This window comes from Sphaeramia orbicularis, chromosome 17 (genome assembly GCF_902148855.1).
Source record: "Sphaeramia orbicularis chromosome 17, fSphaOr1.1, whole genome shotgun sequence".
Lineage (NCBI taxonomy): Eukaryota > Metazoa > Chordata > Actinopteri > Kurtiformes > Apogonidae > Sphaeramia > Sphaeramia orbicularis.
Genome location: NC_043973.1, coordinates 27,217,439 through 27,240,600, shown reverse-complemented (window position 1 = coordinate 27,240,600; position 23,162 = coordinate 27,217,439). Strand labels below are relative to the sequence as shown.

Here is a 23,162-nt window from a genome sequence, read left to right as displayed (position 1 = left end):
GAATATCCACAGCAGCTGCATGGTATTAATAAGGCATTATATGGAAATAATAATAATAGCATCACTTACAACAAAATACGAGAGTAGGGGGATAGTCATGTCTGAAGCGTCAGGGTATTTTACAGATATTTCCTCTTCACCATCTCTGCTCGGATCCAGCCTTGTGATAATGGTGCGAGGCAATGGTTATTCATGATTGCTGGACTGGGAAGGTCTCCCCCACCCCACCCCCCTCCACCCCCAGTCGCAGCCTATTCTCTCTCCTCTGTGGTGGGAATGCTAGCAGATGGGGTTAGGGGGGAATGGGCTGGGCTCAAGGACAGCTAGCAGCCAGATTAACACATAGGAAATCTCATAGACCCTCAGCATCAGGCTGCCTCCTTTCCCCCTGAGAGATCTCCCCTAGACGAAGGGAAACAGCCCTCTGAGAAGCATTATTTGTGTTGGACTTGGGATGCGTGTGTGTGTGTGTGTGTGTGTGTGTGTGAGGGGGGGTGCATAAATATGATTCAGCAGATGACGAACCAGCTCAAATAGTAGTGAGTCTTTTTTCATATGCTAATGAAAGTGAGTGAATACCCTCCCCGCTCCCCCTCTTTTTTCCCCCAGTTTTGTTTTTTCCGGGAAAACGCTCTGTGAGCTATAATTAAGAAGATGTTGTTGTTGTTGTTGTTTTTTCAAAGCTAACAGAAATAAATAATTCCATAATAAGATCTGTGAAGTGAAGAGGCTTAATGTACTCATTGTGTTCATCCTTGTTTTCCCTCTTGGATGTTTTGTATTAATTAGAAGCAAGCAATTTGATCTCTGTCAAGCAATCAATTTGCATCATGTTCCTTATTCCATGAGTGATATTTATTTATGCTCTTTTTCCCCCTTTTTCTGACTGCATATTCACACCCATGCCCCCAAGATTATAAATATGCATGAATAAAAATGTCTACAAAGGTGGTTTTGGAGATGTAAGCTACACTTTTATACATATCGCATCATTTCTTCTTCACATGTTTGATGTGTGTGTTACAGAGAATGAATTACATGACCGCCTCCTGAGAGATAAGACGTGTGAAAGCATCAACCAGGGTGGACAGTGTGGATCTGACATCTTATCCTACAGAGAGCTCAGTAAACTACAATCAAAGGTAAATATTCCGTCGGGGTACAGACTGAGCTGCTGCTGTTAATGTGAGGTGAAAATAACTTTTGTTAGGGGCACAAAGTCTCTGGGGATAAATGATTGTATAACTCTGTTTTGGATAAGTAGCGTGTTAAGTGGTGTAGTGTCACTGCTCTTTTGACCACAGTGATCACAAAGTGAGATTGGTTTTACTTATGCAAAGCTGTGGGTGGCTTGCAGATAATACTCTTTAAAATGTTTTGCTGAGCCTGCTTATTCTAAAGTGATGGTTGCTTCCACTTGTCTCGGCTGGATTTGTTCCTGTTTAAACTTTCTTTAAATCCTTAATAAGAAGTTTACAAAGCTATTTAGTCTGTGCCTTTTCATAATTCGGGCTTTTTACTAGTTGATTTATTTAACTTACATTTGACATTTAGAAAAACCCTAATAATTTTACTTGTACATTTGTGAATTTAAATACCACTTAAACAAGTAAAAAAAAAAAGAAAAAAAGAAAGGTTAAATGTGTTATCTCCTGCTCTTTTAAAGCTGTATAGTTCATTTATTTAATTTGTGACATGGTGTTGAAATGTGTTGAACAATCCTGACTATTTCAAAGTACTAAAGTATTTTAAAGTTAGGTGATGAGGGAGATTTTAAAGCCATCAGAATCAAAAGATATACATGTTATTAAAATACATATCTTATTTTAGTTGCCAAGAATGTATATTTAGCGGTAAATTTCCTCACAATAGTGGTAGAGAAACGTCAGTATTTTTTTTTTGGAAACACTGCGCTTAATATAACCTTAATTTACACCATATACAGCTGCAAAAAAATGCACAATAAATCGTCAAAGATAATGATAGTAAAAAATATGGTGAAAAAGTTAAATGTATGAAGTTCTCTGTCGTAGTGTGGAGGGACAGTCAAACAACAGCCTCCATTTGACCCTGAATGCATCTATTTGTTCTGCTTTTGTAAACACTCGGCGTCACATGTTTGTCCATGTTGCCATGCCAGGACTACCTGTTAGTGCATCTACTCAGGCCTTGTTGTCTCGTTACTTGTCATCCTTTGTAATGTGTGTTAGACATCGCTGGTTGTTACGTATGTGCATGCAGGTATGATTTCCTTGTGAGAACCTTAAGCTCACGGTGAGCACAAAAGAACTGTAAATCAGACATATGGAACACACACCGGAGCTAAAATGTAATTTTCATCTGTTTTTATTGGTCAGTGTTAGATTTGCACCTTTTACTGATTTTTTACTGAATGCTGGCTTCTTTATTGTCTGATTCCTTTTTTAATTTAACTGTAAAATGTATTTATTTAGGCATATAAGTGACATAAGAGTTAAGGAGTTTAATGGGGAAAAAACAGTCTTAAAACATTCGCATCTCAAATGTCAAATAAAGAAAAAAAAAACCCTCCTTGGTAATAAATGTGTGTGAGTCATGGCTGATATTTAGCTACACTGATAACATCATTTGAACTTTGATTAATGTCCATGTTACAATCTCAGGTTGCAGGATGTAAAAGCAACATTTTTCCTTCAGAACAACAAATTCATGCAAAATGTTGAAGCATGTCTGTGTGGAAAAGTGTTACAAACTAATGAGGTACATTCGTTTTTACAGAATGTAATCTATAGTGTTTGGGAGTTGTTTGTCTCAATAGGCTGTAGTAATCAAAAGTAATGAACCTATTATGAGCAGGACCTCTGAGGGCCCGGCGTGGCATTAAGAGTGTGGCACATAAAAGGTTTATTAAAGGAAATTAAGGTCCATCACTGCCACACCTGCTCCCCTATTATAAATGTATGACAGGTCAGTGCCTTCAATCACAACAGCAAACGAGAGAGAGGAGTCATGTTTCCCATTACCAGGGAAAAGTAACAGCATATCCTATGACTCACAGATTTCACTGGCCTGTGACCACTATACGCCACCATCAGCCTGGAATAATTATGTTTAATAGGTTTTATTTGGGACCCACAAGCAACAGCCACTGAGAGGGGATGGATTTTAGCAACTATTTTTGTCTAAACACACACATCGAGGTGCTGTCTGTACTTTAGTGTCATTATTTAGTGTCATTACATTTTTACTCACCTTTGAAACTTTTTTTTCCTAACATAACACTTTGTGTTTGCATATTACCCTTATTTCAGGAGCTCTTTGTAAGGTTATAAAAAACAAAACAAAACAAAAAAACCCCCAACAAATTAATGTTTTTAAGACATGCTTGTTTTAGGCTTGAAAGACAAAGAGCTGTAATTATAATAAAATGAATGTCTACTAACAAATAAATAAAATGTTTTAAAAAAATAAGTAATTTAATGTCCGCATGTTGAATATTTCATTTACAGATGGATTCTGAGGGTGAGGAGCAAATTCTGAAAACATGTAACAGTAACACAGGTGAGTACAGCTTTAAATGTTCGTTAGCTTTTAACTACACACATGTGCATACACACATATTCCACTTATCGCCATGGGTTAGGGGTATCAGTTCAACAATCCAACTTTATAACTGTCAATTTTATGTATTATCTTACTGGTCTGAAGAGCACTGCACCGCCATTTCATTATTCAGAGGGGAATAACTTCATTAAATTGAAACAGTGGCTCAAATTAGTTAAGGAGTGTGTATATATATTGTGTGATTGAAAACCTCTAGACTGGATATGTCATTATGCAAGTGTTCAGGGCCTCTGAGGCCCGTCTACTCATGCTGCAGCTATTACTACATCGGGGGAAATTCATGAAAATTGTTATTATTGGTTGTGCTTCATAGGAGTAGGGTAGAACTTGTGAATGAGATTCACTCAGGCCTTTTGGGAAAATTGATTTACCCTTTTAGATCATGTTGTCAACGCTGTCAAAGGATGAGCCACTGTTAGTTGCGCACAGAATGAGCAGACTGAATGAAAAGCTTTTCAGATCAATGAAGAGACCACTTCTCAATCCTTATGCTTATTACAGATGATTGCATTTTTAAAAAAGAAAAAAAATCTATGCTAAAGGGTGGATAAAGCAGTTTTAGCCCAGGTAGTTTCATCCCTAAAACCATTATCTACAAAACAAATATTTACTGGACATTGTAAAATTTCATTTGCAATAGCCCAAAAGTAGTCAGTCGCCTTGAGGCTTTGATGAAGAATATGTCGACAGATGCTGCGCTGCTGTAGTGGAAATGTAAACAGGACTTTTTATGTGTTGTTTCTTGGCCTTTATTTCACAGGACTGGCTGACTGCGTCACCGAGACTCACAGGTATAACATTATAACATGAACACTTCTTTTCTCTTCATATCAAAATACATATATTTTTCTTTATGTCACAGATGTGATTCACTAAAGCGGTTGTTTTAATGTATTCTTTTTTTTTTTGGTAACTAGTCCTTTCAAATGAGGTAACTGTGAGCCCAAGCAGCCGCTGAGGCCTTTGTTGACCCTGCTGCACTTTTTGTCTGATCTCGGCTTCCTTGCAGCCCATATGGGTCCATGGCGAGGAAGAGGAGCGCTCAGGAAGGGGTGCAGGGCGCCCCCGTCAATAAGAGAAAGTCCCTGCTGATGAAGCCTCGCCACTACAGCCCCAATGAGGCATGTGAAGAGGAGAGCGAGGACCTGGCACCGCCACAGGACAAAGAAGAGCTGAGGAACATTGACACTCCAGCAGGTAAACAGATGTCCTGTTGTTTTGTCTGTTTTGATGAACAATTGACGCTGAATTTTAAAATCCCATCTGTTGCATTCATATTTCCCTCCCTCTGCCATCAGCCAGCAGCCGCAGTCATTGTGCAGTGGAAGTGAAAGACTACACTGCTGGGTCCACATTAGTTGTGTCTCACGTCCACAAATTGAAGTTTTGACAGCTGATCTGCCATGATATTTTTGGCGTGGCTTTACCCTGTTTTGATGAGGCCAGATTTCAGACCCCTCATCTGTCCTTCTTCAATAGCCAGTCCAAAGCCATTGAATCCATAGAATGACAAACTGAATGGGGGAGTGCACCAGTTCACTTTGATTTAAATTAAACACTCTTTTAAGCTGATTTTTCTTTAGCAAAGTGCTCTTTGTGGAAAAACAAATTAATTGTCAACCCTGCGGATAACATTGGCTTTTGTTCCAATGTTTTACAGTTTCTTTTTTTCTTTTTTTTTTTAAGACTTTACCACACTACGGGACCATTTTATCAACAACAGTTAAAAAATGTTTATTTTCACTTAAGCCACCGTCCTTTTCAAAAGCAAAAATGTTTTCTTTTTTTTCCTAATGAATTAAATTTTCTGCATTTTGGCAACAATGCTTGTGGCGTACATGTGCATTCTCGCCCACTATAATCTGCACTGATTTGGTATATTTTTAACGATGTAACTAAGCAACAAACGTAATTGTCCCTTTCAAAAGCTTTTGTTAGGCCCTCTAACACAGTCTAATACATAATTAGGCATAATGTCTACAGCTCATTATAGTACACATGTGTGTAGTTAAATGGACCAGGAGAGTAGCTGACTGAATTGTGTGGATTCATTGGAAATGGAATTTATTTGTTTCCTGGGTTCATATTACATTACAATTATCTAAGTAATTCACCGCACATCATCAGTTTTTTCCTTTGTTGTTGTATGTTTCAGATATTTTTTTTTCTTTTTGTCACCCAGCACTGATTGACTGAGTATTTTTATTCTAACATATTCAGAGGACCAGCTTTAAAACAAAACAAAATGTTGCAAGAGTAAAATATTTGCAAAGTCTGAAGAGTGTCAAATAAATACAGACATTGTTAAACATTTTCAACATAATTTGTTGCCATTGTCAGATTTAGGGGTTATTTTCTGTAGACATTAAAAAAAATAGGAAAAGTGGACTAGAGGCAGAAAGATTTTTTTGCGGTGGGGAGCTAGTCATATCTGCATTTTAACAAAAAGGGAGAAAAATAAGCCTCTCGTTTGGTCGAGCCACACTGTGTTCAACTCCAGCCAACTGCAGCCCTGCTGCAGAGTGCTGGTAATGGCTATTCTGGAGTACAAACTGTTCACCTGTTCCAACACACAAACCACCGGAGGGATCCAAGTTTTTTTCCTCCATCTCTTTCCTTTTTTCACTGCACTTCTGTGTCCGTGTGTGTACGTGAATGTGTATACGTCTGTGTGCTTGTCTGACTGTATGCGGCTGTGTCAGGCCTGGGAGTCCATCTGGATGAAAAACAAAACCCTTGTTCCTTGCCTCATAAATGTAAATACGTGTAACTGGCTTTAATTTTTCATTCAACAGGGTTTGTCTTTAGACATCTCGTCAAATATTTTTCACAGCAGGGAACAGATAGTAACGTGTTGTAATGTTGCCCGATTAAAATGCATATGAAACCTAACAATTCCACTGCAGACTGATTTAAGAGGTATTTTGGTGAGGATTAAGTTTTTGTGCTGCACATTAATAAGTTATCTGATAATGTTTGTATCATCCTCAGCAGTGTGTGATCTGATTCTCGCAATCCATCTCTATCTGTCTTCTCAACCTATTGAATCCTATTTTATAGTAATGTGTAGCCACTTAAGAGGATATAGAGCAACAGCCCAGCCTACTGAAAGTAAAAACCCTTAGAGCCCAAAGAGCTTTAATAGAGCATAAGTTTGAATGGTTTTGGAGGATCAAGAGAGATTTGGTTGAATCAATCCAGATGATAGCTTTCCATTGTTAATCACTGACCAAGTCTTAATATAATCAGTGGTGTTAATAAAGTGTTGTGTCGGATGCATTTTGAGGGATAACCCTAACCCTCTTTGTCCGTTCCACTGATCAGACAGTTAGTACATAAGACATCACACAGTCTTTATATGTCGAGTGTAAATCGTTCTGAATGTATGACCCGGATTTCTGCTAAAAGACACATGGTCAAAGGTCAGTGGAAATTAAATTTTTGAAGGCACTCAACAAAATAAGATGTAAAAAAGAAATTACACAGAATGAGTGTAAAAATCCACAAATATGTACTAATTCTGCATTATGCTAGTGTATGTATCAAAAATATGTTAACCAACAAGAATTAATCTGCTCTTTTTTTATTTTCATTATAGTAATTGAGTATTTGCGTTTGTGAAACTAATATAAATCATGACTACAATTACTACACAATGTCGGAAAAATTTTGTATTAGCAGGAAGTTCTTCTCTTTTGCTCTTTTCAACATTAAAAAATATGTTTATTGTTTACTGAAAGCTTCTGGAAGAAATACAAGTAATTTAAAAAAAAAATTAATCCAAGCGATGTTATTCTGTTTGTAAAATAAAATGAAGTTCTGTCACATACGCAGCAGCTCACTGTTACTCCTCGTTTTGTTTGCATTTTCCTACATCTGTGTTTCAGGAATCCTCTTCAATTTTCATGTCCTCATCCCTAGAAACAATAATTATGTGTTTTTAAATCAGTTTTTGTGCAGATGACAAGATGTTTCTGCTTAGCTTGCACTTGAAAATACTTGTAACTAATGAGAAACTGATGTTTACTGTCGAGTGCAGTGTAAATCCCTGCATAATCTCATCCACGTTGTTTCATTTTGGTGACACTCAGGAAGAAGAAAACAATTGTGTTTCTCATCTCTAGGTTTCATGTTCAACTAGCAGAATGAAGGGTCATTGAATGTATGTTTTCCAAAATATACTTGTGGAATTGCTCGGAAATCTTGCATCTGTCGTCCTGATTATGATTTACACTGCAACATGTGTTCTTATAAATCTAGACGGTTATGAAAAACATGTTTTTATCAAGACGTTTGTCGAAAAGTAACATAAAATCTAAAACCTTAAAAGGATTTACAGATTACATAGGACAAACAATTCTTATTCTGTGTGACTGAAGGCTCACAAAGGACTTGAAGGCGCATGAAGTAATGAGTGTTTTCTTGTTATTTCAGATGGAAACTTAAATGCAATCAATGGAGTGGGCAGTAGAAACGGAGATTCACTGGGGTGGTCTGAAGTTACATCTAATGGCTCTCAGTGTGAGGGAGAAACCTCTGAACCAATGATAGATGAAGATGATGAGGCACTCCTAAATAATGAAGAAGAAGACCAAAGTCAAGAAAGGATGAGTGGGGCGTCATCGCCACACAGTCCATACAGAGACATGAGGGAAGCAGACTGGGAACCCCTGTCTCTGTCTGCAAAGGTGAACGGCTCCAGCTGCAGCCCCTCCAGACCCTCCGAGGACCTTTCATGCAGGACCGACCTCCAGAACGAAGAGCTCAACTCAGACCTAGATGGTCCGGTGGACAGAGTCAGTGTTTTTCAGACTGAAGCGCTGAGGTACAGGCCTCTCCCCGCCGATGAGGACAGCGAGGGGGAGCCTGAGACGGAGAGGCCGACCCGACTGGAAGGTTGGGCGCTGGGCCTCCATGAGAGAGGCCTGGAAATGAGCCGGGGGAGAGTGAACTTCAGCCTGTTGGAACAGGCCATCGCTCTGCAGACGGAGCAAAGACAGGTCCTGCACCACGCCTACAGGGAGATGGACCGCTTCCTCCTGGAGCAGATGACCAACGAGAGAAGACACCAGAGGATGATGGACATGGACGGCAGACTGAATTATCATTCAGGAAAAGGTAAGGACAAAGATCCTGATGTATTGATAATCATAACGCAAAGATTTAAGGATAGGTTTAAAAAAGTAGTTCAGAGTATGCATCCAGTGTAAATCTCATAGACCCCTTGTGATTTGGATGATTGGGTGATCAAATACATTAAAAGGAATAAAAGAACCAAAGCGATGGGGGGGATGAGAGGGTGGAAATCCTCTTAAGCACTAAAAACATTTTGGCAACAAGTGAAGTAATAAATAAACAGACTAAAATAAAGAAGACAAAATTTTCTGATGGAATTGCTACTACTCAGAATATTGGATTTTGATAGGAATCAACTGGATATTTAACCATGACCATAAGTCTTAAATCCTCCTAAAGTACCTCTCATGTTTCCCTCTGATTCTTCAAATGACTGCAGCTAAATGTGTAATCCTAGATGTAATCTTTCGATGGATAGGCATTAAGAAGTGAATGCTCTGTGTTGAACTGAAGCCTTAACTAAAACGACAGATTAATAGATGCATTTTGTTAAAAAAAAAAAAAAAAAATGTCTGGCTCGCATGAGATTTCAATCTGTTGACCTCCTGTTGACAGAAAAGTACAAGTACATTATATGTATATTTCTCTTTCCACGTAGTTCTGCGTTTCTTGGCAGCAGTGCAGGAATATCAATTATATAAACTCTGTGTCAAATCTTATATCGCTGTGTCTGCAGATTCTCCACGGACAGATAAGAAGGATATAAAGTGTCCAACTCCTGGATGCGACGGCACTGGTCATGTGACCGGCCTGTACCCACATCACAGGAGTTTGTCTGGGTGTCCTCATAAAGTCAGAGTTCCTCCAGAAAGTAAGTCATGCAACAAGTTCTGTGTATAAGGATGATTTATAATTATATTTAAAAACTGCCAGGAAATGTTCAGGATTTACAATCAACCACAGTCACTGGAATCCTCTTAGCGCAGGCCCTAAAACAAGAAAAACTCACTCATACACTTAGTTAAATTCAAAGATGTGCATGAAAGTTTTCAAATAAACTTAAAGGATTTCTCTCTCTCCCTCTCAGTAATGTGTTGTAATGTGTGCATACTGAGTTCTTTTTTCATTGGTGATTGTTAAGTCATTTCAATATAACTCCACAAACATCCAACATTAAACAGTAATGTTACAAAAGGAACAGAAAAAGTAATTAACTTTTTTCAAAAAAGCGCATGCTCTTAGACTGGAGGCAGTATTTGCAAATCAAAGGGCTAGCTAACGCAGTATTCAAAAATAAATAGACAACTCCAACAAACTAATTGGAGAATATGTACAGAAAGGAAGTTTCTAAGGATACAGAGCGGACCTTTAACGACGTGTTTGTTTTGAAGAATATAATCAGCTGTCTTGTTACGCTCCTCTTTGCACTAAGCTATTTACATTTCAGCCACATTACAGCGTTTCTTACAATGAAAAATCCTTTTGCTTTTTTCCTCTGTTTCTGTCTCTGTAGGATCTTTGCTCTATAGGCACTAATGTACCCACTAGTTACATAAATCGACATTTACTACATGAAAATATGTTTTTGGTTTACATCCAGCATGTTTACTGCTTGGTATATTTATTTAGCATCTTGTAATTCCTCAGTTTGACTACATATAAAATCACTCAAATCCCGGTGTTTCTTCCACTAAGATTTTCTCCTGTTTCTGTCCTTGTCCCCTCAGTTCTGGCCATGCATGAGAACGTCCTCAAGTGCCCTACACCCGGGTGCACAGGAAGAGGCCATGTCAACAGCAACCGTAGCACCCACCGGAGGTACAGCCACAGTAGAAAGCCATTAGAAACCTGCACCCTGCTTGTAGATGAGTTACTGTATTAGGCTAATGTGTTTGATTTCCTCCTTGACCAGTCTCTCAGGCTGCCCCATCGCTGCTGCAGTGAAGGTCTCCAAACCTCAGGACGAGAGCCTGAAATGCAGACAAACACCTGACCGTTCACCGAGGTATAATGCCAGATAACGTTAGGGATTTTCACTGCTATCGCTGTGGTTGCATGTGCAGAAAAATAATTACGATGAACTTCTAGAAACCATGTGCAGCATTGTTGTGGACCAAAGTTCTACAAATATAACAGAGGTTATGCAAAAAACTGATAAACCCTATTATTGTTGAGGAGACTGTGGGATAATTTTATTCACTGATCCCAACAGAACACACAGTCTATTTCAAGCTTTCCAAGCAGACATAAGCAATGGTTGCTGGTCCTGTGAGTTCCTCTCTATTAGAGATGATAAAAGAGCAGAACTCTTTGTTCCCTGTGGATATATCATGGGCAGAATGCCCACTCCTACTATATTAATTAGTCTGGCAACCTGGCTGTGGATCTACAACACACATCAGATCCCAGACTATGTGTACAAAAGCACTGGCATCCCTGAATGGTTCTAACACAATGTCTGTACTTAACTCCCTTCTATGAACTTGTCAGGCACCTTATTTCAGAAGTTTTATACAATAACGTGGTCTTTTTTTTGTCTCCTTATAGAGCCATTGGTTTGATAAAGAAGTTTGAGATGAACCAGTTGAACTACAGGCTCTCGCATCCAGTAGCCGCCTTGCAAACGAGCCTCACAAAAGAGTACAGCAGAATCCGGTTTGATTATGCCAGCTTTGATGCACAAGTGTTCGGCAAACAGCCACTGATAGGCACCAACCAGGACCAGGAAATGTCACCTTTCCCTGATTGTAAGTTTGATCTTTTTTCCTGCAAAGAAAAAAAAACTTAATTTTTAATCTGCAAGATAAAATATTGTAGAAAAGGGATTAAATTCAGAAAATTCATGTTTAATTTTTACCTTTTGCTCCATGCAAAAATGTATCTATTTAAAATGCATCTTTAAAATAGACTCTATATTCATTTTATATTCATATGTCATATTTTAAAGATTATATTTATGTAATCACTACACTTTGCTAATCACAAACAAGACCTTAAAACATGATTTTTTCTTTATTAAGTTTGGGTACACCTGGTGTCTTGGGGACTAAATTACTCGCTAATTATTTGTCTTTTAGCACCTCAGCAGTATCCTGGCTTCCTTGGTGCTCCAGGTGGCCGCCTGCCCACCTCTGGTCAGCACAGCCCACCAAGTCAATTCAAAAAAGAAGATGGTCTCCAAGCTGCAGCGGCAACCGCCGCCATCCTTAACCTCTCCACTCGCTACCGGAAGAACATGGAGGCTGTCGCTGGCCGGCCCTTGGCAACCTCCACAAAGGTAATCAAATTAGACCACTTGGAAAGGTATTTAATGTGGTCATTTTAAAGGAACTCTGATTTGTGTATAAAAAGGGAAGACATCAAAAGACAGATTTTGGCAAAGGAAGCTTGGCACTCTGGTGGCAGAAAAACAAGGAGGTTTTCACTCCGTAAAGCTTTAATGTACACAAATGAAAATTTGTGTAATCACATCAAAAGAAGAAAGACAATTCGCCTTCTTTCCCAATTACAACTACTTGTCTTTTTTTTTTTCTTTTTTTTTTTTTTTAAACATGTGGTATTGTATTTTGTTTCGACATCAGCTGGCATGTAAAAACCCTGAACTGTTGTCTGAAACTGCATCTTGAACACTGCAGATGGCAGAGGATATTTTGCTTAGTTATATGATCCAGCATGGACCGTGTGTGTCTACAGCAGATAGTCTTTAAAAGCATTTCGATGGATTAAGCCAATTAGCTAAAGGAGTTAACATCTAAAAAGTTTAATTCACACAAAATCCAAACTCCTCTCCATGTTGGAAATGTCTGCACATTTTCTCCTTTTGCAGTTATTATCTCCCAGTGCTGCACAACTTTTTCTAAAGTCACCTTATGATTAATATTGATCAGATTCTGTGGGTTACATACGTGCACACTGTACTGTAGATGATTCAAGGTTTCCACACCTACACAGCACAGATCCTTGTCTCCCAGCTTGTTGAGCTGAGAATGTGGCCCTGTACCAGGTACCGGCCCACTGAATGAATAAAACAGTGTTAGCAAGTTAATCATCTGTTCTCATTTACAGCTTAGTTGTCTTGGAGAGATGTACAAAATAAAGAACAGCTTTCAAGTCTGAAAAGAAGGGCCATATTTAGGGTGTTATATGCTGTCGGATGCTTTAACTTATCTGCATATGTATGTTTCACTTTGAAATATCACACACAGAAAATCACCTTAAAGCTAGCCTTTAAAGTGTGAATACAAGCTTATTAATTGAATGCTTAATTTATCAATAGCAAAAATAATTGAAATAACTAAGATGTGAGTTTTAGTTTTTGTATAATTTTACTAAAAACATAATTAGAATCAAAATAAATCGCAAAAAGCGCAGCCGTTAGTTTTACACTGGTCCTGTTTTGATTAGGTACACACATCATCAAATGGCTGGATAATTAAAGTGGACAGCCACATCCAGTGTTCAGGAAAATTATACCCTTTAATTAATTTGAAAGGCTCCCCTTTGTTACAAAAATAATGATGTATAGGGTTTAATGAAACATATGCGTTGAATAATTGGTTTCATTTATGGACAGGATTTCAACATTTAATGAGGTAAAACTTTTAATACCATAAAACAGCCATAAGTCATCATGCTATTGCGATTCGACGCTGAACGACAAACACATCTGTCAGCAAGCAAACTTATGCCACATTAAGCTTTTAATTTTTGCTATAATAATGATGACCTAAAACCAGTAAACCCCCCCCCACATACACACCACCACCACTACCCCACCCCACCCCCAGCTGCCAACTTGGTTGTGTGTCCTAGAAAACAGATGACACAGCTGTCACTGAAAAACTACACACCAGTGATTATTATTATTATTTTTTTGGTGTTCAGCAGAATTAACGCTGGCTTAGTTTGGTACTTTGTCTGGTGTGAGATAACCACTGTATGAATTATATAAAAAAATAATGTTTGTCTATTCTGTTATTTTTTTATGTTAATTTGGTTCAAGTTTACTGTATATTTGTTGTCATATTCATAAGCCATCACACTTATTTATTTATTTTTTTTAACATTCTTCAACTTATTTAAATATAGGTTTAATTTCTATCCTCAGGCCAATTTGTTTTTGAATATTTGTTGTGATGGTAATTATTTTCTCAAAAACACTTTTCATCATTAACTCTATTTTAATAGTGGAAGTCAATCTGCTTTGTCTTAAGGACATGCTCATAGAGGTGGATGAAAATGGCACACTGGACCTGAGTATGAAGAAGTGCAAGGACAACACAAAAGTCCAGACGAAGTTGCCTTCAGACGACCTGCTGCCTCCTCCTGAGTCCGCAGTGGCCAAAAGTGGGAGCATGCTCATCAGCCCAGCTTTCTATCAACAACTGAGTGACAGAGACGGCTGGGAGAGCCACATCCCTGTCAACTTCAGCAAAGCACATGTTTTACAGGACAAAGAGGTACAAACAAAATAAAAACAACGCATTTTTCAACCCAAAACTGTAAACTAAAATAGCAAGAAATACACACTATTGGATTATTATGCTGTGTCAGTCAGGAAATAGACTAATAAAACACAGAAAGAGAAAACTAACAGATTAAAACACATAACTGAGAATGCGGTTCATTATTTTCTTGGAAAGAGGCCTTTGTCAGAAGTCGTTTATAAACCCCTAATCTTTAAATTCTCAATTTCTTTAAACAATTAATAATAATTAGGGTTTTAAAATTTTATTTTCCTCTGAAATCCAAAATTTAAATATTACTCAAAATATTTGGCAAAGGGATTGTGAATGATAGAAACATTACTTGACAAATGTAATTCCGCTCACTTTAGAAATATTGGAATCAAGTTGGAAACAAGTTGGAATAAAATATTTTTACCTCTTTTCATGAAATGATTGTGATAATGTGATTTATTCTTGATAGATAAAGTGTAACTAGGATTCAGTTTGTAATTACAGTACTGGGTCAAAATGATTACTTATGTGTGTAAAAAGGAATAAAAAAAAAAAGGAATGTGTCTGAAAACAAAATTATTCTAACTTTACGGGCAACAGTGTCTTTCAACTAAGAAGGCATTTACTTAAATTAACTCAGTTTGTTTTTACTGTATATAAACTTATGGTTTCTCCACATTTTTGCCCAAAGGCCTGTATAAATCCTAATCATATCTTCTTGCATTTGTTTTAATGCTATTTATTTGTAGTTCCTATCAAAAGTACATTTGACCTGCTTTCACATGATACACAACATCTGGTGACTGCAGAATCTTATCTGTGGAAAAAAAAGAAATCCATACGTCATGGCTATACATCATAAATACTGTGTGGATTAAGTATGACTTTAAAAGGATGTATGATTTACTACAGTATATGTATCCTTAAGCATAATCTCTACTTTGTACTCTAACCCTGAGGCTTGTGTTTTAAGAGTATTAAATGGGGCTTTTCATTAATTATTCACTTTTAGGTCATTGCAGATCCTGGCCAGGTTTGATATTGTGGACATTTAGGAGTATGTTATTCCTTGTTTCCCGGCAGGAGGATTTTGATCAGGTCTCTTTGGAGGAGCAGCACTATCAAGGAGACGGCAGCATGATGAGCCCCAAAACCAAGCTGCTATTAAGAGATTCAAAGAAAGAGCTGCTGAGGTAGGCTCTGTCAAACACTGGGGTTGTCTTAAAGGGGAGGGGTCAAACATTTCAGTCGACTGTGCATAATGAGTTTACCTCTGAAAAGGCTTTTGACAGATGGCCAGTGCTGATAATAAAGATGTCTAGGACAGTATGATATACATTAGTGAGTCCAATCCCACTGAAACTCACTGGTATGTCTGCAGGTTCATGTGGAGAAGAAATGTATCTATTTGAAAGTGAGTTTTCTGCCTGTATGTCCTGTACAAGCTTACAACTCTTGACTCTTGTAGTTAGAGTGCATGCTCTGCTGGGTCTCCTCTTGAGAATTACAACACATTTGAGTAAAGTAGGATCCTCTAGTTTCTGCAGAACAGCAACTCTGAGATTCCCTAAATGACATTCAGAGACATAAAACTGAATGATGCGCAGTACAATCATTTTCTACTAAATTTCCCGCTGTACTAACTCTTAATGCCCATGAAAAGGTCTCAGTGTAAAAGAAAGATTCAGTGTAAGCTTGGAAAGTCGGTGGGAAGTAGAGTAATCTGTGTATTAAATGATTTGTGTTCTCGTGCAGCTGTCCGACCCCAGGCTGTGACGGCAGTGGCCATGTGACGGGGAATTATGCATCACATCGGAGGTACTGTAATTAATTACACACTCATTAGCGCCGGGCAGATCTATAGATAAAGGAAACAATACTGATTGTTTAATTGTGCTGATTATTACAGTAAAAGGCGCTCATAAAGCTAGTGTTTATATCACATAATGTGTGATTTGTTTCTAAGTTGAAGTGACATTTAAAACCTTTTGCATGAAGAGAACGCAGAATTGTGTTTCCAAATAATTTGTATAAATATGCATTGAGACATTGTATTAAGATGATTTAATTCAGCTGTGATCAAAGAGTGCATTAAAATGACTGTTAGCTCTTTATCCTCTCTAGTGTGTCTGGATGTCCCCTGGCTGACAAAACACTCAAATCACTGATGGCAGCCAACTCTCAGGAACTAAAGTATGTGTTTTCCAAACTGTTATTGTTGCTAAAGGATTTTTGCACATTAAACCAGGCAGCCTGGTTTTACATTAACTCGGGTCAACGCTTCCCTTTTCCTTCCCTTTCCCTTCCCTTTCCTTTCCCTTTTTTCCTCCCATTTCCGATATACATTATGCATGATGTCAGTTTACTTAACACAAAGTTGTCCCGTATTTCTGCTACTTTTCTACATATTAGCATGAATCCGCTGCTCAAAGTCTTTTGCTGTAAAAAGCACCTGGTCCCTGTGTCTCTCAACTCACAGGTGCCCAACACCTGGTTGTGATGGATCTGGACATGTGACTGGGAACTATGCTTCGCACAGAAGGTAACGGAGAAATCGTCAAAACTGAGCATGGAATACATTTGTCAGATGCATAACATTCAAACAGATGGTGAAAGTCTCACTTTATGCAACAAACATGCTGCACTTTTTAATGTCTGGTTTTTATTGATTTATTTACTGTCTGCCTGCCATCTATCTATCTATCTATCTATCTATCTATCTATCTATCTATCTATCTATCTATCTATCTATCTATCTATCTATCTATCTATCTATCTATCTATCTATCTATCTATCTATCTATCTATCTATCTATCCATCCATCTATCTATCTATCTGCCTTAGAATGTGTACAACTCAGACATTAATAACGCTGTATATTACTATGTTTACTATGTTTAAGCTGTAGGATAGTTTTTCATTCTGTTTTATTTCTGTCCATCTTCAGCTTGTCAGGATGTCCACGTGCCAGAAAAGGAGGTTTTAAGCTCACACCAAACAAAGATGAAAAAGATGAGCAAGAGCTTAAGTAAGATATTGTTGTCATCCCATGCTGTCATGCGTATTTGTTTCAAAAATAAATATATAAAAATGGAAAACTATTGTAGAAAATACATCACGCTGCTGTGCTCAGCCCCAGGGGCATTATACCTGCAGGCCATTAAGTTAAACAAAGAAAATAATACTTCTCTTGGTGTAACATTAGTGAATTATTTTCTAAGGATTAGCAGTGTGTTTTTGTGGGCTTTTCCGGGGTTTTGTATTTTTTTTCCTATTTTCTGAATGAAATATCTGGCTTATCACTCCTCTGAGTGCTTTCTTTATAATTATAGTATATTAAGAAAATGTTGAATTGCCTGCGCCGAAGCCAGTGCACTCATTTATAGCTTAATCACTGTTCACTCTGTTGTCTGTGAAAGTGTTATTGGAAAAAAATAATGTAATTGATTTGCTTTTTAAATCCAAAGTCAGATATATGAGCCCTTGTTTACTTATACATCTGGACACTGATTTTTTCTTTTTAATTACTAATGCAAGGGCATGAGCTTAGGAATTAGGCTGGAATAGATCTCATACACATTAAGAGAGAAAGGGAGAGAAAGGGGGAGGGTAGCAAATGTCCCTAGATTATTGTAAATAGTGGGCCATATGGCATGCTTCCATTGTCCTGGTGCGTTGCATCAAGCTACCTACCTGTGGTGGATGTAAGTAGTGGGGCTGGTGTTGTTTTGTCCTCTAAGTGCTACTGTGCTGTCGAGTAACAAAATGCTGAAACAGGCTTTTTGTGGCAGCACTCTACAGCATGTGTGCCATTTGTATCATCTCAGGTGACCTTTCACCTTTATCAATAAGGGAAAGGGTGAGCCACCTCCAAATTACATTCTTTCGCATGAGGGGATACATGACAATTATCTGTAATTCATGTCACTCCATTACTGACCTGCAGAAAACAGGCCTGGAAATGCAACTGACAAACTCTTAATGATATTCAGCATGAGTTCATGTTTTTAAGCACAAATATCAGTAACCATAAAATGTACACAGCGCTTTTTCTAACTCAAGGATTACTAACTTGTGTTTAATGCGATTAGTTGAGTCCATTTCTAGTTTTGGAGACTTTATTTTTAATCAGCATTTGGCTGGATTAATCAACTTAATGGTTAACAAATCTTCCGGTCTAGTTATTAAAACAGATTTTAAATGATCTCAGACGATGACTTTGTTTTACTATTTTTTTTTTTTCATTCTCCGCAGGTTAACAAGTGTTTGATAAATATCTTGAGCAGAAAAATATTATCAAATGCACCTTAAAATGCATTTTAGTTGCAGGAATCTTTCTCCCTGTATGAAATGACAAAAAACACTGATGAACAAATATGTACAACTCTGTGTTTGTTTCTCTGGTAGGTGTCCAGTAATGGGATGTGACGGCCAGGGCCATATATCGGGGAAATACACCTCCCACCGCAGTGCAAGCAGTTGTCCACTTGCTGCCAAAAGACAGAAGGAGTCGTCCATCAATGGCTTGCCCTTTGCCTGGAAGGCCAATAAACAGGAACTGCCCCATTGTCCCTTGCCTGGCTGCAATGGCCTTGGACATGCCAATAATGTGTTTGCCACTCACAGAAGGTGAGGCCGCTTGTACTGCATTTTATCTCTAAACAATGCTGCCGGTCGACACGTTGCATTCTTTACAATAACACCTTTGCTTTTACTGTTAGTCACTGTCAGTGCGAAAGTTTCATGTGAAAATGTCGTTTGTGATCTACTGAACCAGCTTGTCGGGCTGCCCACTGAATGCACAAAGTATCAAGAAAAAGCACTCAGAGGAAGAGATGACCATCAAACTGAAAGCGAGCAGTGGTGAGCTACTTTTATTTCCTGTGTTTCAAACAATTACAGTGATTTTTGCAGTATATGACACCTGCATTTGACATTAGAAACATCAACATTAGCATATTAAACATTACAAATGAGACAATCTTGTGTAACTTAGGTGTTGAAAATAAAGAGGACATTCAACACTTGGATCATGAAATAGAGGAACTGAACGAATCCAACATGAAAATCGAAGCAGATATGATGCAGCTCCAAACCCAGGTAAGTATTTACTCTGGCATTTTTTTTTTTTTTTTTTTTTTTTTTTAAGACAGGTGTTTTATGTTCTTGGCTCTAGCATTTTGACAAGTTGTCTGTTTTTTTGCCCCGAAAGCAGATTTCATCTATGGAATGTAACCTGAAGACAATTGAAGAGGAGAACAAGATGATTGAACAGCACAACGACAGCCTTCTGAAGGAGCTCGCTCGCCTTAGCCAAGCTCTCATTAACAGCCTAACAGACATTCAGCTGCCTCAAATGGTACAGTAAGCCATGACCACAGACTCTTCTCCAACTCATTATATCTAACCTGTCCTGTAGGAAAATGTCATTTTATACAGTATGAATTGTCAATTGTTGCTGTGCTATTTTCACTAATAGTCAAACATGTTTTTGTTGCAGGGACCCATCAGTGAGCATAATTTTGAAGCCTATGTGAACACATTAACTGATATGTACAACAACTCGGAGCATGAATACTCTCCAGAGTGCAAGGCCCTCTTGGATAATATCAAACAGGCTATTAAGGGCATCCATGTTTAAGCTGTACTACCCAGAGGTTTCTTTGACTTGGGATAATGGCACTAGATAGCTCTATTTTACTGAAGAGTGCTGGCCTGGCTGCATGTATAAGACAAGGCTTTTGGAAATGTGTTCGACATTTCCAGGTAAATACACTGCACTGAGAACATTACCAGCCAGATTTGTGATGCTTTTACTGTTTCTGCATTCACTTGATATGTTTATCCTGGTGAGATTTTTACCCCTCTTGCACTTAATTATTTTGTATGGTTTGCTTGATTTTAATCTGTACGTGATCATGTCATTCTTATATTATTGCTATTTATTATTATATTTGTTCATCAGTGTATTTATTTCCTCGATTTTTATTTATTTCTGGAACTGTAAATGCTTAATATTGAAAAATATGTTCTGCACACTGTAGAAGCACATTCCAATTTCATGGCATACTTTCGCCATCTAGTGTTGAAAACCTATATCATTAGACCTTGAGTTGGATCTCCCTTCAAAGTGAAAAGCAACCAAAATGACAAATATTTTTACGCATTGCTTTTGCTTTCTACTCTTTATTGGAGACTGAATGTATGGTAAGACAAAGTGAACACTGAAATCAAAAAAAGAAAAATGCAATGCAACTGTACTGTACCCTTTTTTTCTTCGTAACCAATAACGTGAACAGCTGAATGCAAACAGGAGGCGACACTGAGCAAAAATGCAACATCAGTGAACTGAATGTCAGATTCTGCTTTGCCACAAGAGAAGTGCAACAAAAATGAAAAATCCACTTTGTCAAGATGTCTTTCATTTTTTTAATATAGATATTAAACTGCCTTCTGTGCACACACTTTGGAGTGTGCATATAGTATGTGCCTAAATGTATATGAATCCATAAAAATATACGAGTACTATGTTTTGTGGTAGGACAGTATTATGTGGATGGTGTCTAATTTATTATACAGTACAATTATTTTCATAGGAGGAAATGTTCCCGATGACTGTTTCAATACTGTTGTCCCAGTAGCTGTAATCTCAGAGTCAGGTTTTGAAATATCACCACTGAGATTGAAAAGTCTGGTGTTTATTTTAACTTTTGCTAGCATGGAGATAAAAAAAAAAACACAAAGGAGTACATTAAAAAAATTAAATAAAATACAACATCTACTCCTGCTTTATCTTAAACTGCTTACAAGCCTTAACATTTCAACCAGTCTTACACTTGGAATATTCTTGTAATGCTTGGGGCAGATTTTAATAGTAGCTGTTTCAAAACCGAGCTGACCACCACTACAACTCGCATTTCAGTTTCATTAAATGAAAAAAAAAAGAAAAAGAAAAAAAATAAAAAGGACACAAAAAATAAAAAAAAACATCAAAAAGAAATGAAAACATACACAAATGATAGTTGTTGGCTAATCAGTTGTTTGTTTGCATCAATTGCACTTTTGTATTTCTATTATTTTGTATTTTTAGTTCACCACACTGCCCTCAACTTCAACACAACAAGGAGAAAATCAGGCACCGTCGTCACGTCAATGTAATACGTCTCAATTTTACATGAGGTTGAGCCCAAGAGAAAAAAAAACATGACACAGTAATTCATTTGAGCAATACATTTTTCATTTCCGCAAAAAGAAGTCAAAGACATGTAGCCTAGTTTCAAAGAAAAAAACAAAACAGCAAATGAGCCAAATTACAGAAAAAAATAAGACCCTATTTTATCCAAATATTCAGTATGTTTTAAAGAAATGTAATCTTTTAAAATTGAATCACATTCTTGAAACCTAACAATCCTTTATTTATAATTTCTTATATTTAATTCCTATACCACACATTGTTTGCTCAGGAAGTTTTGTGAATAATATTTATTTTTTCCCTGTTAGTATTTGATGTTTTGTAATGTGAAATGCTTTTTTGTGGAACGATTAGTATGATATGAAATTGTATTGTATTTTCTTTTCTTTTACATTAAAATGTAATGCTTTTTGAGTTTGGGTAGTTTGTAAATTGAAACTTCCTATTACTTTTACTATTTCATAATAAACAGATATGCGCTGTGTTGTACAGTTTGTGTATGGTAGAAATAAACTTTTCAAATGGATGTGTGATTTCTCCACTCTCCACTCGCAGTAAAATAAGAACAGAGTCACTCACAAGTCACAGGGATCAACTTTCCTTAGGTATCAGCAGCACCTTGTGGTGAATATGAGGAATTGCACCTACAACAACAGGAAATGGTTACTGCTAAGGTCTTTAAGGTTACAAATACAAGTAAAGGGTTTTCTTTACATAATTATCGGACAGCTTTCCTTTATCATATGTTGTTCCTATTTATCACACAGAAGCTCTCTGCTGTACATTATCTAATAGCGAGAAAACTTAAAAATTAAATCTATTTGCAAACTCTGAAATGATGTGTATTGATATTTCAGACCATATTTAAGTTAATGTCTTTTTGCACGATTCAGACTGAAGAAGGGAGTACACAAACACAAACACAGTCCAGGGCCAAATATTAAATGTGAGTTCAATCTGTGGTGGAAGTAAATAACAACACAGACAACATACGAGCCTGCTGGCTGACAAATAAAGTATATTTCCTGATATATCACATGACCCGATTTTCCTGTAGTCTGGGCAGCGTGGGAGTGTTGATGCCCAGACATGAAGTAACTTGATGGCACCACATCTTCTTGGGTCATGATCTCAGATTGCCCATCTGTTTATGTTGTGTTTTATATCTATATTTTACATTCGAGGATTTTATACTCATGCATATTCTTGGTAGAGCCCAGTGAGTTCATGTTCAATGACCATACTCTTTTACATTTAGCCACTAGCCTAAAGACAACACACTGTTTATTTCATCAGTTGTTGTATAAAGGCATGTGTGGCCTCATTCTACTCATGTGATGTAACTGGATACAACTTAAAGGCGATGTACACAAGCATACAGAGGTCCCATCTGCAGTATTTTGCTATCGCAGTTTGTTTGTATTCTACAATTACATGTGTTTGCATCACAGACTGAGATATTTTTAGTCATCCTTGAATCTGAAATATTTTAATGCACAACGACCATTGCACCTGGCACAAAATCTACAACTGATCAGTTAAATTAATGATCCAAATATGAAAAATCTGACTCATTTTGGTAATTTTAGCCCTTACTATCTCTAGAGTCCTGGCTGAGTCTCTGGTTTCACGTGTCACACAAAGTTAAAGCAAGTCATTACGGAAGTGCAAATGCTGATATTGTTTTCTTAAACACATCCAGCTGAGGAGTAATGATGTGTACATATTTATCTAGAGACTTGAATTAACTCAGATCAACCCAGCAGACTGAATCCTTTTGTATTTTGTACTCTTAATGGCTTGTGTTGTAAGCAGGGCCGAGCACCTCAGT

The 23,162-nt window shown here is 37.5% G+C and overlaps 1 protein-coding gene across 6 annotated transcripts in view; it reads left to right on the top strand.

The window, feature by feature from the left end:
• Positions 1 to 21,381, top strand: part of st18 (ST18 C2H2C-type zinc finger transcription factor) — a 39,597-nt gene extending 18,216 nt beyond the window's left edge. For 3 of the 6 annotated variants that reach the window (XM_030160024.1, XM_030160028.1, XM_030160029.1), the window contains 21 exons: positions 1,027 to 1,142; positions 3,489 to 3,540; positions 4,364 to 4,394; positions 4,613 to 4,800; positions 8,038 to 8,721; positions 9,416 to 9,550; positions 10,407 to 10,497; positions 10,592 to 10,684; positions 11,227 to 11,426; positions 11,757 to 11,956; positions 13,893 to 14,138; positions 15,219 to 15,331; positions 15,894 to 15,956; positions 16,263 to 16,331; positions 16,618 to 16,680; positions 17,087 to 17,167; positions 18,547 to 18,768; positions 18,917 to 19,002; positions 19,136 to 19,239; positions 19,352 to 19,498; positions 19,640 to 21,381. In XM_030160024.1, the coding sequence (XP_030015884.1) occupies positions 1,027 to 1,142; positions 3,489 to 3,540; positions 4,364 to 4,394; positions 4,613 to 4,800; positions 8,038 to 8,721; positions 9,416 to 9,550; positions 10,407 to 10,497; positions 10,592 to 10,684; positions 11,227 to 11,426; positions 11,757 to 11,956; positions 13,893 to 14,138; positions 15,219 to 15,331; positions 15,894 to 15,956; positions 16,263 to 16,331; positions 16,618 to 16,680; positions 17,087 to 17,167; positions 18,547 to 18,768; positions 18,917 to 19,002; positions 19,136 to 19,239; positions 19,352 to 19,498; positions 19,640 to 19,780 (3,125 nt within the window). In that variant the 3' untranslated portion in view covers positions 19,781 to 21,381. The remainder of the gene's footprint in view (positions 1 to 1,026; positions 1,143 to 3,488; positions 3,541 to 4,363; positions 4,395 to 4,612; positions 4,801 to 8,037; positions 8,722 to 9,415; positions 9,551 to 10,406; positions 10,498 to 10,591; positions 10,685 to 11,226; positions 11,427 to 11,756; positions 11,957 to 13,892; positions 14,139 to 15,218; positions 15,332 to 15,893; positions 15,957 to 16,262; positions 16,332 to 16,617; positions 16,681 to 17,086; positions 17,168 to 18,546; positions 18,769 to 18,916; positions 19,003 to 19,135; positions 19,240 to 19,351; positions 19,499 to 19,639) is intronic. The other 3 variants (XM_030160027.1, XM_030160025.1, XM_030160026.1) reach the window with 3 other exon arrangements.
• Positions 21,382 to 23,162: the final 1,781 nt, after the last annotated feature.